The sequence below is a fragment of the Triticum aestivum genome, chromosome 1B, assembly GCF_018294505.1.
Source record: "Triticum aestivum cultivar Chinese Spring chromosome 1B, IWGSC CS RefSeq v2.1, whole genome shotgun sequence".
In the NCBI taxonomy this organism is placed as follows: domain Eukaryota; kingdom Viridiplantae; phylum Streptophyta; class Magnoliopsida; order Poales; family Poaceae; genus Triticum; species Triticum aestivum.
The window spans coordinates 566,904,140-566,921,625 of record NC_057795.1 but is presented as its reverse complement, the minus strand read 5'-3'; the positions used below and the strand labels follow the sequence as shown (position 1 = coordinate 566,921,625).

The following is a 17,486-nucleotide window of genomic DNA, read 5'->3' as shown; positions in this document are numbered from 1 at the left end:
TGGACGAAGTCGCCACAGACGTCTTTGTAGTCAACGGAAAAGTCTTCTCCTGCCGAACGCACATCATCAGAAGGCCTGAAATAAATCCATAAAATACGAGCATCAATGTTAAGCCTAGACTTCAACTCTGGTGGGCTGGGGATACCACTATCCTTATAACTATCCAACCACATGTTGGTTCGCATATGCATGCCGGACTTGAAGAAAATTGCGGATAAAGGAAATCGATCGCGAACGTCATAGCAAATGGATTAATGCGGAATCAATTGCCAAAATCAAGCTCAAGCGGAACATACGAAACATAGCAAGGGAAATGATGACCTCGTTGAGTTCATTTCCTCAGTTTAGTTAATCAGGGGGGCTTCCATCATATCAATTAGCTTTATTCATTCATTCATTCTCCGAACGCAACCTAATAATTAATTAAGTACCCCATGAGCATCCATCATATCAATTAGCTGTTACATTCACACACACACACACACATGCACGACGCATCGATCGATCCCACCACACTTGATCAGAAAACGCATCAAGTCAATAAAATAAATAAAATAAAACAACGAATCCATAAATAAAAATGATCAGTGCAGGATGCGGGGGCTGCAGTAAGGCCCCTTGAGCCACCCGTTGGCGATCGAACGGTATGCCGCCTCGGTGAGGTGGATGCCGTCCCAGATGAGGTAGTTCTGCGGGTCGGAGCAGGCGCTCGCCCCGGACATGCCGCACCTCGCCTTGTTGTTGTAGTTGTACTTGCCCTGCCCGCCGGCTCCGCAGCACACCTTCAGCCCGTACTTGAGGCCTGAAAACCACACATACACCAAAGCCGTTTTTATCAGACCATGCATCCTTGTTCTTCATTTTACTACCACTGCCAATCAATATGCGTCCTGATGCGTGATCGCGGCCGCTTTGTCACGTCAACTATATGTAGTGATGACCATGAGAAGACGATTATAGTACGTGATGGATGAGATCGTGCACAGTATCATGAACATGGGCATGCTAGTATTATTATTTTCGTGAACATGACTTTTCGGGGCATCTCTCTGTCAAATTATACACCGTTATACACGGAAAGAAGAGCCCGTCACATGCATGCACAGTGCTTTGGCGTCAGTATTACTATACTATACGCACACTGTCACGCCCTCATTTCATAATAATTGGATCATGTGTTCCGTTAGCTAGATGGACATGCATGCATGCCAACTGGTTTGCTAGATGGGTATTGATTCCCAAATTATATGGACAGGACAGAGACAGGGGTCATGGTCCCAAGAGAGAGCATATATAATTCGACCACTAATTAGCCGAATGAGTCGCCGGTGGGCTAAGAATCCAGGAGACCATATTTCCCAAAGCTTATTGTGCATGCACCTAGCCAGCTTTTCTCTACGTCTAAGAAAGCAGTATTGTGACGCAACTTTGGATAAATGTATGTCTCTCGAGGAGTAGCTAGGTGTAGGCTATGAGCCGTGCGTGCATGGCCCCCGTGTGCCCTAGCTACCTGTCTACACCTACCGAATGGACGTGCGTGTCGTGATCACCGAAACTTCAACTCTGTCACGGCAACTGGATTCCTACTTCACATGTAAAGACGGTGTCGCCTTGCTGCTCCGGCCAGGGATGTTTGGCCGGGCACAGCGACTTTACACAAGGATGGATATTCCTACTTCACATTAGTACAACAATGCACCGTGGGAAAAAATTTAAACATGAAAATGCATGGTTGGTATATATAGATATGGCTGCATGCATCGTCATGATGCAGATGTCGAGGGTTATCCTCTTTTTGAAAAGAAAAAAGAAAAAAATAGATATGTAACTGAAGTTTTGAAGACGAAATTGCATCAGCTTACCGAAATTCTGAGGGGCCCGTATCATCTGGATGACCTGCGCGTAGAAGTCGGCGTACATGATCCTGGTGCGGGGGTAGGTCTTCTGGAGGTTGCCGAGGCTCCGCCGGAGCAGCGAGTTGTGGTGGGTGGAGAGCTCGTTGTAGCTCTTGAGGCACCCATCGCCGTCGTAGTCGCCGGCGTTGGAGGTGCCGTAGAGGGTCAGGTAGATCGGGAAGCACCCGATGGGGAGCACCCCCGGCACCACCACGTCCATCGCGCCCAGTCTGATCATGTTCTGCACAAAAATACGTCCAAATTAACACACACAGTGTTAGATGATCACATCAGCAAACCTGGCCGGGAGAGCCACCTACCTGAGAGGAGTCAGTGAGATTAGCGAGGTGGTGGACAAAGTAGGGGGTAGGTTACCTCGAGGCCACGGACGATGTGACTGACGACCCGCGGCACGTAGCCCCTCACGTCGGCCATGCTCCGGCCGGAGAAGAGCGCCGCGTTGTAGTCGTTGCCGCCGAACTCGCCCACCACGAACAGGGACTTGGAGAGATGCCTCTTGCAGTCTTTGCCGCAGGCGGACGGCAGGAGCTTCCGGAACCACTGGATCTGGGTGTCCAGGGGCCCGTTGTTCCAAATCTTGTCGCTGAGGCCGATGGACTGGAAGAAGCCGAAGTCCATGGTGGTGGCGCCGATGATCGCCATGTTGGCGCCCTTCTTGAAGTCGCCGCCGGCCTTGGACGCCGGCAGCAGCGGCAGCCCAAAGTGCTCAGCTGCACCCACACATATATACCAACTTTGTCACATTCACCATCATGTCGGCCGCCATCTTTACAGCTTACATAGAGAGTAGTTGGTAGGTACCGAGGAAGTCGACGATGACGCGGCCGTCGGAGCAGCGGCCGGTGGGGCGCTTGAAGAAGGTCTCCCCGTAGGGCGACTGCCCCGTGGTGAGCCACGACGGGCAGCCGCCGACGCAGAGGTTGCCGGTGTCGGAGATGGAGTCGCCGAAGCTGTAGATGGCCTCGTACCGCTGCGCCCCGCCGTGACGGAGCGCGCACAGTAGCACCACGGCGCCAAGCAGCGCGGCTCTCATCGTCGCCATGGCTCACTATTACTGTAACTACCAGCAACGCACGTGTTGGGGGTCGTACGAGACGACGATCGTTGGTGTGTGGTTACGGCGGGGAGATCCGTTGGGATTTATAGGCGGGCTTGGGCGGCCGTTAGGACGTCGCCTTCCCCGGTGGACTGCTGCTGCTGGGGGCGGCGTGCTGCAGCTTCCAGCCATATTCGTCCCTTCACTGACGACGCCGGCCCTACTGCAGCGCAGTCTGTCACTCACGTACGCATCTTTGTGATATTGCGTGATACGTAAAGCGTTTTAGACTCTTTTGGCCTCTTTTTATCTGCCGCTAGCCGCTTTGCTGATGGGTACAGCGCCTTTAATTTTTGTGTTGATTGGTCGACTGGGATACTTGACAGGTGAGAGTTACTTGTAACTAGACATTTTAGGCCCCCGCAGCGAAAGAAAGACATTTTAGGACTTGGGTTACTCAGTGGCTAAGGGCAACGGACGAACTTTGATGCTAAACAGACTAAATTTGTTAATTTCGATATATACAATCAAACAGACAAAATTGTCAGGTTGCTCTACTATGTTGTCATATGATGGGATGTTCCTTTTGATAAAATCAGTTTTCTCTGCTCTGCCAATCTTCTTTATGAGCACACTAATCACCTCTCAGATAAATAAATACCTGAGAGCCTTCCCGTGGAGAAAATATGGCCAAATAATTGCAGGGTCTGCTTTGATTGCTTGGGACAAAGTTTGTAGACCTAAAAATCAAGGTGGATTGGGCATCTTGGATGTGATGATTCACAACAAGGCTCTGATGGTGAAGAACATTCATAAATTTCTCAACAAGCAATCTCTGCCTTGGGTAAAGCTTATCTGGGAAACTTACTATGTTGAATCACCCCCGGGATAAATTGGAAGGATCCTCTTGGTGGAAAGCTCATTTGAAACTTCTTAAGGAATTCAAGGACAACTCGAACTGCAAAATGGGAAATGGTGGCACTATGTTACTTTGCCAAGATACTTGGCTAGAACAACCTCTCAAAGAGAAATTTCCTAAACTGCACTCGTATGCTTGGGATGAATCAATTTCAGTTAGAGACTAGAGGATGCAACAAAACGCCATAGAATTGTTTTACACTCCAATGTCCACCCAGGCATATGATCAGTTCCAGCTATTGGACAATTTAGTTCAAAACCAGGTAGAGACACAAGCAAGGTATCAAATGGATAAGCGAAGGTCAGAAAAGGCAAATTCTCATCCATTATAATGTACCACAACTTGCACCCACAGCAAGAAGAGCTAAAAATATTCAAATGGCTTTGGAAAACTGCATGTAGACTCAGACACAAAATCTTCTTTTGGTTGCTGCTTTATGACAGATTTAACACCAGAAATCTACTCAAAAGGAAAAAAAATTCCACCTGGAATGCTATGATCGTGTTCTCTATAATGATAAGACTGAAGAAACTCGGAGACACCTTTTTTGGGACAATGAGTTTGTACAAGACTATTGGCATAGTGTGTTACCAAGGAAAAAGACTGGGAATATCCTCCTCAGATGATATTGAGATAGTTTACCAGCTTCTGCCCAAGGGCAATGCTATGGAGGTTATAATCCAAGGATGTTGGGCCACTTGGTGTCAAAGGAATGGAAAAAAATTCAGAAAAGAGGCCCCAAGTGTACGATGTTGGAAATATAGGTTAAAAGAGAATTTGAGATTGTTGGCTCGTAGGATTAAAGCAAAGCATTTGTACACCCTCCACCAGTGGATCAGGGATCATCTGGAATGAGACCCTGCTAAAACTCCAAGTTACTCCTCTATTTCCATGTTAGAAAAAACTGGCATAGGATAGAGACCATAGGTCGTCCTTCTTTTTATGTAAATATTGTAACTTTTTTATTATTAATAGAAAATACCGTGGAACAATTGTTCTACGGTTGGCGCTTCAAAAAAACAGACAAAATTTTAATTTAACAATTTTCCATCTAAATTGAATCCGGCTAAGCTAAACAAGGCGAGGTACCGGTCGGTGACCCCGTAGGCATGGCCTTCTTTGCCATAGGGACCTCCGGGAAGAAAATCTGGTACGACCGGGTCGCACGAGGCCAAACGGGAGACCACCTCGTGCGCATGACATCTGGCAGCACAAATCTCAGCGCAGAGTCACCTTATCCCGAACCGAAGACCAGGTCGAGCGTGCATCAAATCCCTAGCCCAACTCCTCCGACGCCCCCAATTCCGGCCGCCGGCGTGATCCGCTCCGGCTGCTCGCCACATCGCCGCCGTTGTGCTCCTCGACGCTGGACCCAACTCCCCTGCTCGAAGTCCTCTATTCCCGCGGGCACGGCCGCGTTCGTTGGCGGCCCAGGTCGCGGCACCGTCGTAGCTGCTCGTCGGCCTACTCCTCGACGCCGGCCTGCTCGTGGCTCTCCATCCCCGCCGGCACCCACCATGTTTTCCGGCGGCCAAGCTCGCGGCGCCACGCCATCTACCCTTGTCATGCCGCTGCCCATGGCAATGCTCCTCGGCCACATTCGCGGCGCTGCCGGCTTATTGTACAGGCTTCATACGCCCCTTGGCTCCGGCCAACCGTTTCGACGCTGCTGTGTCACCCTGGTCGCTTCTCGGCAAACAACATCAACTAACAACTTCCTGTAGATTTTTGTGTGTGATTTGAGCTGTAAAAGCCTGAACAAAGGCAACTATTCTGTATTTTCCTTTCTGAATTTTATTCTCTTACAAGACTGGCCTATGTTGTAAACGAATTTCTGTGTGAATGAAAGCTTGTGGAATTTGCAATGTATAGTTGTTCTTGTCCACTCTTCATATAATGTGTTGCGACATTTTCAGTGTATTTGTGCTGTTGAACATACTGATCAGTTGTTTCCTTCCAATATCTGGTAAGGCACCAAGTATATGCACCCTTGTGTGTGTTGTACAACTGATCAGTTGACAGAGACAAAAGAAACTTTGTAGAAACCATTGTCAGGTGAAACACTAGCATATAACAGCAGAAGAAAATGATAGCTTCAGTTTGTGTTGCAGCAAGTAAATAGCACCATTTGCCAGGTGAAATACACACATAGCAGCAGAAGAAAATGATAGCTTCAGGTGAAACACTAGCACATAGCAGTAGAAGAAAATGATAGCTTCAGTTTAATAGAATATATGTTTGATAACAGATGTTCAACATTGTCAAGTGACACACACGTAGCAGCAAAATAAAAGGATAGCTCTAGTTTTATGCTAAACCAAATACATAAACCATATAGCTGACATGCCCAGCTAACTAGCATTGAGGAACCAACAATACATTATGCATCAACGCACGATCGGGCTCATCACGGCTGAAACCTTGATGTACTAGCACCACCGTTGAAATCCAGTTGACGAGCGGCCGGCGGTGTTGTGCCATCTCCATGAGCCTCAAGCAATAGTCTTGTGAATTCTCCTTGGATAGGTTGACCTAAAAATGATGGATACTCTCCAAATGCCATGGATATTGATGGATTTATAGTACCACCAAAATCATATTCCGAAGGGCCAGCTGCGGACGGAACAAACACGGACTCCTTTGCTGGATAGTTTGTACCTTTTCCTGCAAATTGTATGTAGATATAAGAAATAGGAATGAAACATTGCTACTTATTCACACAGAACAAGCAAAGGTACCTTTTTTTGCCTTTCTTTGCTCCCTCTAGCACATCTTTTGATCTTTTTTGCTTTGAACCTTTTATTCGTTCAGGAGCTCTAAATGGCACCATTGTTTTTGCAACATATCCAGTCATTTCGGAGGAACTTTTAGAGTCCTCATCTTCACCCAAGTTTAAATTGCTAAGTAATTCTAGTGCTTCCAAAGCCAACTTATCAATACCATTGTTGAGATGTGTAAGAACCTCCTTTGATGTTTTGCACTTCAATGCAAGTGAAATCATCTTTCGACTAGTATGTGCAAACATGGATTCTAAGCTATCATTGCAATTCAGTTTTGATGTAAAAATTTCTTGTTTTGCATACTTCGTCCATCTGTTCGATATGTACTGACTTGGCAGGATGATGATGTTGCAGCATGTGAAAACCTTATGAGCGTGCTTGCACAATATACCTACAACATTTAGAGCAATTTCAGAAGGGTTGCACAATATACATACAACATTTAGAACAATTTTAGGCAAACGAGGAAGCATGTATTACGTACCTACACAACCATACAATTTGCATGAACAAGATATCTCCAAAGTAGCTGGGTTGAAAGCCACTATGGCTTCATCATTCTTGTACTCGAAAGATGTCACCTTGTAAGTGCTAATTGTGCCATCGGTGCTCAGGAAAATACATGATAAACTGAATTGCTTCTTAAATTCCTCTTGAAACTCAGAATAGAGTGTCCTAGTATATGATTCAGCCGCAGTCTTCAACAAAGGTAGGTTTGGTAGGCAGGGTACTGGAATGGTATGGCGTGACTTGTAGTCTTCGTATTTTTCTTTCCGGCGAAGACGAGCAATGCACTTATCATATGCTTCTATCAATTCAGAAAGACAAAGCCTTTTGCGGAAAGTTTTCTTGAACACGTTGTTCATTCCTTCACTCCTTTGGGTTGATGTCATATATGCACTAAAAGAATCCCGCCGATAGATAGTAGCCCACTTCTCACGCAACTTGTACAGATTTCTTATCCAAGAATTATCCTCAATCTGATACTTAAGCAATAGCTCATGCCATCTATTCTCAAAATGTGCCAGTGATCTATCTTCATACACACACCTTTTGAATTCTTTAAGAAAATTATCATTGTCGCTGATTACTTGACTTAGATGTTTTGCAGCATTTTGATACAAATGCCATAAACAAAGACGATGTCGTGTTCTTGGGAAAACCCTTCCAATAGCATTTATAATGGCGGCACATTGATCGGTGAATATTGTTTCAGGCTGCTTACCAGACATAGCTTGTAGAAAGGTTCTAAAAACCCACTCAAAGGTATCTGCAGATTCATTAGATAGTAGTGCTGCACCAAAAAGAATAGTCTGCTTGTGATGATTAACACCAATAAACGGAGCAAATGGCATTTGAAACTTATTTGTTGAAAATGTGGTGTCAAAGGAAAGGGCATCTCCAAAGACAGAATAGTCCATGATAGCTTGTCCATCAGTCCAAAAGATGTTCATTATTGTACCATCATCATCATCTAACTGCATGGCATAGAAAAACGAAGGGTCCTCAGCTTGCTTGTTCTTTAGATACTCCATTAATGTTTGTGCATCTTTGGTTTCCAAATACTTTGAGCGCTCACTTCGCAAATAATTGTTGCAATCCATTTGCAAGAAGGGTATAGCATCTTTACCATACCAAAGCTCGCAAAAATCATATATTTCGGCTTGTTTAATTCCCGATGTCCTCATTTGCTTAATCATGTGGCGATCGGCATCTAAGAGTTGACGCTGAGATCTAAGCATGTGCCTCTTATCTGGACTTACAAGCTGGTGATTGTGGTCGAGCGTAACTTTCTGAGCAATCCAAATTCCCTCTTGATTGATGCGGAATTGAACTCGAGCCATACAATTAGTCCTCGAAATAGCTTGTTCTTTCTTGGCCACATGTGTTGGATTAGCATTTTTCACACCTGCCTTGCTACAAACAAAATATCTGGAACTTAAAGTCCCATCTGCTCTAAACTTCAAGTGGCACTTCCTAATGCTAAATCCCTTGGTTTGAGCATAAGAATTGTAAAATTGGTACGCCTCTTCTTCTGACTGAAAGCACTTCCCAACTCTTGGAGTATTATCTGCATCTTGTATGTCTTGATTATTCACTGGTGTGTTGCTCATTCTCGGCTGGCCATTAGTCTCAGTTCTTGGCAATTGCTGCAAGGTAATTGAATCAATCAAGAGATGCTTCAGGAAGAGAGGATCGTGCTAGCTGTTGCATGCGTACTGGTTACTGAACTTACCATGGTTGGAGTAGCTGTGGGCAGAGAGGATTCTGGAGCAGAGGCCGCCGGTGTGCTGCTCATCGAGGGCTGGCCATTAGTCTCAGTCGTCGGAAATTGCTGCAAGGTAATTGAATCAATCAAAAGAGGCTTCAGGAAGAGGGGATTGTGCTTGGTGTGGCATGTGTACTGATTATTGAACTTACCCTGATTGGAGTAGCCGTGGGCAGAGAGGTGGTCTCCCGATCCAGTGCCTCGTTGCCCTCGTCGGGCTGCGCCATCTTGGCACGCCGTCGCCGGCGAGATGGAAGAGACGGAGATGAGTTTTTTCGTTTTGGAAGATGAAACAGATTAGAAGCTGAAAGGACGGGGCGTGGGGCGTGGGAAACGGAAGTGGGGTGGGCTGGGCTGGAAGCCAGGCGAACGCTGCGTTGAGATTCGTACGCCAGATGTCATGCGCTCGAGGTGGTCTCCCGTTTGGCCTCGTGCGACCCGGTCGTACGAGATTTTTTTCCGGACCTCCGTCGTTCAGGCCGTTGACGCCACTGTCCAAGCCGTCATCATCCTTCAGTGGCGGATGGCTTGCTAGGCGTCGCGACATCCTTGATCGGACGCCGCTACATGCTCGCGGTGGAGCCGCTCGACTGCCTCCCCCTAGTGGCGATTGTCGGCCATGGACTGCGCCTTGCCCCGCCGCCGTTTCCTGGGAGCCGGGGCAAGCACTCGGACTCAGTCAGCCCCACTTGGAGGGGATAGTTGTTGAGTCGATGTTGGCAGTGGGTGGCAGTCTTGGTGGTCTTGGAGCGATCTAGGGCCCACGCCTGCACAAGTGCAAGGTCTGCGAACACCCATGCAGGCGCGACGTCAGTCTTCGCCAACGCCAATGGCTTGCCTCGTTGTCCCACTCCCAACACTCTGCCTCAAAGAGAAACTTGTGGCTGCTGAGGAGGATGCACCGCCGCAATTGAGGTGGTAATCAAGGCGGCCGTGCAACTTGTAGAACACCGGAGGGACTCCTGCTCCTTTTACACGGTGTCCGGACGCCACTAGCTCCCAGGCTAGCGGGGCCACATCCTTGCTGGAATCGACATATGCGCAGTGGGAAGGGCGGATCCGCCTTCATGAGGTGTCTAATTTGGATGCCATGGTGAGGCACATGAGATAGTTCCATCAGACTGCGGTCGATGATCGACCGCTGCAGCATCATCTCGATCTGCCGTGAGAATTAGCCATCCGTTGTGGCAGCCTTGGCGAGGAGGGGCGGCTTCTGATCATCATCGTCTAAAATGATCAGCTACGACTTGACGTTTGAGGGGAGTCGTGGATTTTGAGGGGCCCAAACACGATAGTTGGAGGCTCCAGGTTTCGGAATGCCCCTGGATCCGAAGGAGCACAACGGTAACCACTTGGAGGCATCGGACTTGCCCATCTTGACGTCCAGTGGTGGAGGAGTGCGGATTTTGGAGTGGAGGGGAGAAGCGGCGATGTGGTGGTGTAGGGCTTGCTTTCGTGACCGGCCAGCTTAAATAGGAGGGACAGACGGACCCGTGCTGCTTCAATGCGGGCAATGGCCGAAGTGGGCTTCTCATTCGCCGAGCGGCCAGCCACATGAATGTGGGTAGGTGGGAATCCGATCGTGTCTGCTCTGACTGGCATGAATGTGGGGCGGATGGTTCTAGAGTGGTGGGAGAGAGTAGGGTTTTCGTACGGACTCCCGCAACCCCCCCCCCCCCCCCTAGTTTCTTGCTGATTTGCGGAATTTCAGACGTTCGGGCCGGTCCAAAAAATATGGTGGCCGTTGTTACATTGGTAAACATGTCTGGAGCATCTGGTCCTGACATTCGCAGGCGGTATGGCGATTCGTGTTGGATTTGCCCTACGGTTTCTGAACACAACGATATTATTATTGGGTAATGATGACAGGATTATAACATCCTAAGGAATGGAAAAATCAGTCAACTTTACCTAACGAAATGGATCATGGAGAAAATTAATTAGTATTTTTACTTGTTCACTAGTGTAGTTAAGGCCATCACACATAGTTAAAAACCCTTATCGCACACGTAATTTTGAACCGTCACCTTGCGGTGGTGTGCGACGGGGGGTCCATAGCACACGACAGAAGATAATCTTGTGTGATAGGGTTCTAGGATGCAGGCGGGGCACGTGGAGAATACCATTAATTCCTGGATTGTGGTTAGGTTTTTAATTGGTTTCAGTGCTTGCAGGTTGGTACGGGCAACAACACCATTAAACAGAGGGAAGAATGAGTTGTATGTCCAGTGGCGCTACAGCGGCCGACTCTCCATCAATTTGGCATTTCGACCCCGTCTTCTCTAATTTCGCATTTTACTTTTCTGATTCAGCGCACAAGATTGCATGTAATAAATCGTATGCGATTGGTGGCATTTTGATCTACATGCCAATGCAGTGAACTTGAAATACTAATTTGTGTGACAAAAAAAGTAAATTCAGTAACTGAAGATGATTGATTCCAACATTGATTCATTCATCAACAAAAATTCATTGATTCTCGAATTCTGCATGTCACCAAATTAAGCGGCGCCATCCTCCTCCCCATCCGCATCGTCAAATGGAGGAATTGGATTACTGCGACGACGCGCTGGCTCACCCTCGAGAGGCCCCCCTAGCGTCTGGAGCAGGGCAAGATGTTCGCCCCCAAATGGTCGGCCACTAGTGGACACATGGGCAGAAGGCCGGGTTAGCCCTCTGCATGAATCTCTGACGAGGACTCCGCGGAAGTCCCCTATGGAGGACGTCTTCGGAGTCCCGACGATGTTGCGACGAGTGCCTTCGACTAGGGACACGTCGAGCACGCGAATGACCACACGCTTCTTCCAGTCATGGTCGACAACGCGTACCATTGGCGGGACTACTACATGGTGCCTGCAGATCACGTTGCAATCGCGCATTAGCCTTTGAGGGTGGGAGAGAGTGGGGAGAGGGAGGGGCGGCTGAGGTTGGCGGTGTCGAGGGGATAAGTGGCGATGCCGACCAGCAACGGGAGTTCTTTATAGTTCAACGAGGCGATCATGCAGGGGGAAAAGATGGGGTGTGCTAGCGGGAAGGAGGGCAAGTGGACGCAACGGATGTGTGTGGGACAAGCAAGAGCGTGACCTCAAACGGAAGAAGACGATGCGGCGATGCATGTACACACAATTTTCTTATTAATTAACACGTGTGTGACACCGCGAATATCGCACACTTGTGAGTAAACCGTGTGCCAAACTTCACACATGATGCACTTCAAAGAAATGTGTGTGATGTTTCCCTTCATCGCACACAATTCGTGTATTCAATCATATTTCTACTAGAGCACATAATTCTTCACACAGAATCGTGTGGCTGTCACGACTTATCACACATGAGTTGGCTTTAGCAAACCGAGCGTGAAACTTCGCATACGATGCACTTATTTTTAACATGTGTGATGTTCCCCATCATCGCGCATAACTCATTTATCTCAATCGTTTGCCCCGTTGGACGATCGAATTGTGTGACCGATATCACACATGTTGAACATGTGTATATGTATGTAGGTCTGGATCCTGTATGCAGTACTTGTAGTATCTGTCTCCCTCCGTATGTATGTGTATCTTAGGAGACAAGATACCGGTCGCATCCCTTGTACCTATATATATATATGTGCCTAGTGCACGATCAAGTATTCTCGATGTACCAAATCATTCTTTACATGGTATCTATCGCAAGTCGATCTCCCCGCTTCCGCTAACCCTACCCGCCGCCTCGGGCCGCCGCCGCCGCCGCCGCGATCTCCCGCCGCCGCCGCCGCCCCAAGCCGCCGCCCCCGCCTCTCCTCCCCGCGTGCCCTTCCTCCTCCGCGCGCCTCCTCCCCACGCCGTGCCGCCTGCCTCCCGCCGCCGCGCCGCTCCTCTGCAGCCGCGCCGCCGCTGCCTCCCCACCACCTCGCCGCCACGTCGTCCAACGCCTCCACCTACTTCAACCCCTTCGCCGTCAACCCCGCCGAGATCCGCGACATCAACGTCCATGCACGCGTCCCCGTCATCCTCGACGCCTCCAACTCCACGTACTTCGCGTGGAAGACGTACTTCACGCTGCTCTTCCGCGAGAACAATCTCGTGGACCACGTGGATGGCACCGTGGACTCCCGCGCCATGGTGAATGACGCCGAGTGGACCGCGATCGACGCCACGATCATCCGGTGGTTCTTCACCACCATCTCTAAGGACTTGTTCCACACGGTCGTGAGCGCCGGCGACGACGCTCGCGCCCTGTGGGTCAAGCTGAACGGCCTCTTCACCGACAACAAGCTTCAGCGCCGCGTTTTTTTGCAGCAGGAATTTTTTGACTGTCACCAGGATGAACAGTCCATTGATGACTACTGCCGCCGTCTGAAGACGTTGGAGGAGGAGCTCCGTGACATTGGAGCCAAGGTGGACGACGACCTCCTCCTCAGCACACTCACCGTCGGCCTCAACGAGGACTTCGGCAACGCCGCCTCCAACCTCACCTTGATGCCGGAGCCCTCCTTCCCCAAGTTTGTGGCGTACTTGAGGTTGGAGGAGCGCCGGATGAAGGGAGTCAAGAAGCGCGTGCAGCACCACGCCCTCGCCGCCGGCACCTCCCGCGGCGCCCCTCCACCGGCCGCCCCAACCGCGCCGCGCCAGCAGCCGCCGCCCCCCGCGCTCCGGGGTACTTCCCCCTCCCGCCCGCGACTCCCGTCCCTCCCGCTGCCCCCCAGCAACAGGGTGGCGGGCGCCGCGGCAACCGTCGCGGGGGCGGCCGCAAGCAGCAACAAGCGCCGGGGGGGTGGGGGGGTGGGGCATCAGCAGCAGCAGCAGGTGACTCCTCCATGGACGTACGACACCAACCCGTGGACAGGCGTCGTCCACGCGTACTCCATGCCGGTCCCTCGGGCTCCGGCTCCGGGCATCCTTGGGCCCCGCCCGGCGGGTCACCAGGCCCTCTTCGCCGCGCCAAACGTCGCTCCTTACAGCGGCTATGGTGCCGCCCTCCCGCCAGCACCCGTCTACGGGTCTGCGCCGGCCTATGGCGCCGCCGCGCCGGCTTATGGGGCCGCACCCCCCAACGGCGCCGCCACCACTCCGGCCTTCGGGGCTGCTCCCGCGCCGGCCTACGGAGGGTCCTACCCTCCTCAGGTGCCACTGCCGTGGGACCCGGCCTTGCTCGCCGCCTTGCACTCCGCCCCGTCACCGAGCTCCTATGGTGGCGGTGGTGACTGGTACATGGACTCGGGCGCCACTGCTCACATGACTGCTCATCCCGGTAACCTTACGTCTGCCACTCCCGTTCATACTCCCACCCGTTTCACCGTTGGTAACGGTTCCTCTCTACCCATTACTCACGTTGGTCATATGTCGTTTCCTTCTACTTCCACTCCTGTGCATATGTCTAATGTTCTTGTGTCTCCTAACTTAGTCACTAATCTCGTTTCCGTTCGTCGCCTTGCTCGTGAGAATCCTATAACTGTTGAATTTGACGATATCGGTTTTGCTGTGAAGGACGCCCGTACACGGATGGTGCTCCACCGATGTGATAGCCCGGACGAGCTTTACCCAGTGCATCCCTCCGGCGCCACCACCACCCGTCACCCCGTCGCCTTCGCCGCCAGTGTCGATCTTTGGCATGCCCGTCTTGGTCATCCCAACTCCATCATTATGCGTCAGATTCTTCAGAGTTTTTCCTTCTCATGTAATAAGGTCGATGACCACACTTGTGAGGCTTGCCGTCTTGGCAAGCATGTTCGTCTTCCCTTTAGAGAGTCTACAAACATTTCCACCTTTCCGTTTCAGTTATTGCATAGTGACGTTTGGACGTCCCCGGTCGCTAGCAACACGGGCTATTTATACTATCTGGTGATATTGGATGACTTTACTCATTACGTGTGGACCTTCCCTCTCCGTCGCAAGTCCGACGCTCTTGCCACACTCACCGCTTTTTATTCATATGTCACCACACAGTTCGGTCGTCCCATTCTCGCCTTGCAAACTGACAATGGCAAGGAGTTTGACAATGTCGCCGTCCGCAATTTACTTGTGTCCCATGGCACCATCTTTCGCCTCACCTGCTGAAAGGATCGATATGGTTGACTAGAGGGGGGTGAATAGGCAACTAACAATTTTTAGACTTTTCTTTAACAATTTAAACCTTGCAATGAAATAGGTTGTCTAGATGTGCAACTACGTGGACAACCTATATGATGCAAAGACAATAAGCACACAAGCAAGCAATGGATATAGCACAAGTAAGCTTGCAAAAGTAAAGGGATAAGATAACCAAGAGTGGAGCCGGTGGAGACGAGGATGTGTTACCGAAGTTCCTTCCTTTTAAGGGGAAGTACGTCTCCGTTAGAGCGGTGTGGAGGCACAATGCTCCCCAAGAAGCCACTAGGGCCACCGTAATCTCCTCACGCCCTCACACAATGCGAGATGCCGTGATTCCACTATTGGAGCCCTTGAAGGCGGCAACCGGACCTTTACAAACAAGATTGGGGCTATCTCCACAACACTTGGAGGCTCCCAATAATCCCGCGAAGCTTCACCACAATGGAGTATGGCTTCGAGGTGACCTCAACCGTCTAGGGTGCTCAACACCCAAGAATAACAAGATCCGCAAGGGATAAGTGGGGGGGAATCAAATATCCTGTGGTGGAAGTGTAGATCGGGCACTTGTCACCCAATCCCGAGCAAATCAACAAGTTTGATTGGCTAGGGAGAGAGATCGAGTGAAAATGGAGCTTGGAGCAACAATGGAGCTTAGAGATGGAAGAGGTGGTCAACTAGAGGTAGAAGACACCCCTTATATAGTCGTGGAAAAAATCCAACCGTTATCCACATGTTCAGCCCGCGACACACGGTACTACCGCTCCAGGGGAGCGGTACTACCGCGAGGTTGTGCGGTACTACCGTGGCTGACCACGGTACTACCGCGACAGCAGCACAAGCCGGAACTAGCCTGACAAGGGGGCAGTACTACCGCTCGCGCGGTACTACCGCACCCACTTGCGGTACTACCGCATGGCAGGAAAGTCACGGCCTGGGAAGGGCGCGGATGAAATAAATTACATCTGTGCCTACTTCCGCTGAAACTGAGGTGGTACAAAAACCCGACGCGGTACTACCGCTCGCGAGGCGCGGTACTACCGTGCGGGCGTGGATGTAAAAAGTTACATCCGCGCCTACTACCGCGACACAGCGGTACTAGGTAGGAGGGCCACGGTAGTACGACTCCTAGGGAGCGGTACTACCGTGGGCCCCCGCGGTACTACCACGCTGGACGAGCGGTACTACCGTGGAGGGTGCGGATGTAAAAAATTACATCCGCCCCTACTACCGCACCGGAGCGGCACAAGGCCTGGGAGCCGCGGTACTACCACTCCAGATGAGCGGTACTACCGTGACACACAGCGGTACTACCGCGTGTACTTGCGGTACTACCGCAAGTACAACAGTAGTTGTCAGATTTCCGCACAACCAAGATAACAAAGGAAAGCTCCAAAATGCAGGGAAAGGAGGAACAAGTGTACGTGTTGATTCCACCCAAACCTTTCCGACGCGGACCCCCTCTTAATAGTACGGCTCTCCTACGACTCAAAACCACCAACGAGAACCGTAGAACAACGCCGACTTCAATAGTCTCCGAGGGGCACCGAATTGTCTCATGCCTAGAGATGAAGTATCTGAGAAACTCAAGGCACACGATTAGTCCGCAAATGCATTGTCATCAATCACCAAAACACCTGAGGGATAAATATGCCCTTACAATCTCCCCCTTTTTGGTGGATTGATGACAACACGGGATTTGCATATAGATAAGATAATTTAGAGCAGGTGCAAACCCCACCGCTCTAAAATATAGACGGGCTCCCCCTAGATGTGTGCACTTTAGATGAATGCTTTGGACTGCATAGCACACAGACTAGGATCAACACTCCCCCTATATTTTAGAGACCAAGGCATGATAATAAGCATAGCATAGCATAAAGATAACACAATATAACACAAGCTCGCTAGGATCGATAGAGTGCATATGTCTTACACCATACGAAGTAAAGCTACCGAGGTTCAAACGAGAAAGCAGCAAATAGTTCAAACGAGAAAGCAGAAAACACACGACACACTCACAAATCCCTACACTCTCTCCCCCTTTCGCATCGAGATGCCAAAAAGGCAGAGAGGACACCTACACACAAGAGGTGGCTCAAGCAGAGAACTCGTCCCAAGCCTCTCCATCGGTCTCCTCGGCAGCAGGGATGTTCTCCTCGACATCCTCCTCAGACTCAGTCCACCTGTAGCCCTGCTTCTCCATCCACTCGGCCTCTGGAGTGATGTGCTCCTCAGACCCGCCAGACACTGCCTCACCATAGAGCTGCAAGATCTTGTTGTCCCAGCAACGACTCTCCTTGGACGCCACATGAGTCCTGTACTGCCCCTTGGCTTGCATGCAGAAAAGAGTCTTCATCTTGTCCTTCAGCTTCTTGGCCCATGATGGCATAGCGGCACTCTAGGAAGGCCTAGCAGCACGGCCCTCAGCAACATCCTCGGCGCCAGCATCCTCCTCATCAACAACAGCCCTAGCAGCAGTCGCCTCGGCACAA

The 17,486-nt window shown here is 50.3% G+C and overlaps 2 protein-coding genes across 2 annotated transcripts; both read right to left on the bottom strand.

Moving 5' to 3' along the window:
• Positions 1 to 362: 362 nt before the first annotated feature.
• On the bottom strand, positions 363 to 3,041 carry LOC123138832 (GDSL esterase/lipase At5g45910). Its single transcript, XM_044558697.1, has 4 exons — positions 2,718 to 3,041; positions 2,271 to 2,626; positions 1,863 to 2,136; positions 363 to 802 (listed from the first exon to the last, which is right to left on the bottom strand). Exons 1-4 carry the CDS (start codon positions 2,956 to 2,958, stop codon positions 585 to 587), a joined length of 1,089 nt encoding a protein of 362 aa, XP_044414632.1. The 5' UTR covers positions 2,959 to 3,041; the 3' UTR covers positions 363 to 584.
• Positions 3,042 to 6,278: 3,237 nt separating this feature from the next.
• Positions 6,279 to 9,198, bottom strand: LOC123079874 (protein FAR1-RELATED SEQUENCE 5). Its single transcript, XM_044502704.1, has 5 exons — positions 9,073 to 9,198; positions 8,888 to 8,986; positions 7,136 to 8,801; positions 6,620 to 7,042; positions 6,279 to 6,535 (listed from the first exon to the last, which is right to left on the bottom strand). The coding sequence occupies exons 1-5, from the start codon at positions 9,145 to 9,147 to the stop codon at positions 6,279 to 6,281; spliced, it is 2,520 nt and encodes an 839-aa protein (XP_044358639.1). The 5' UTR covers positions 9,148 to 9,198.
• Between the last annotated feature and the right edge of the window lie 8,288 nt (positions 9,199 to 17,486).

Coding starts and splice junctions, on each gene's coding strand:
- LOC123079874 (XM_044502704.1), bottom strand. CDS start 9,147: ATGGCGCAGCCCGACGAGGGCAACGAGGCACTGGATCGGGAGACCACC. Junction 8,987..9,072: donor CCACGGCTACTCCAATCAGG/GTAAGTTCAATA, acceptor ATTACCTTGCAG/CAATTTCCGACGACTGAGAC. Junction 8,802..8,887: donor CCACAGCTACTCCAACCATG/GTAAGTTCAGTA, acceptor ATTACCTTGCAG/CAATTGCCAAGAACTGAGAC.
- LOC123138832 (XM_044558697.1), bottom strand. CDS start 2,958: ATGGCGACGATGAGAGCCGCGCTGCTTGGCGCCGTGGTGCTACTGTGC. Junction 2,627..2,717: donor CGTCATCGTCGACTTCCTCG/GTACCTACCAAC, acceptor GTGTGGGTGCAG/CTGAGCACTTTGGGCTGCCG. Junction 803..1,862: donor ACGGGCCCCTCAGAATTTCG/GTAAGCTGATGC, acceptor TGTGGTTTTCAG/GCCTCAAGTACGGGCTGAAG.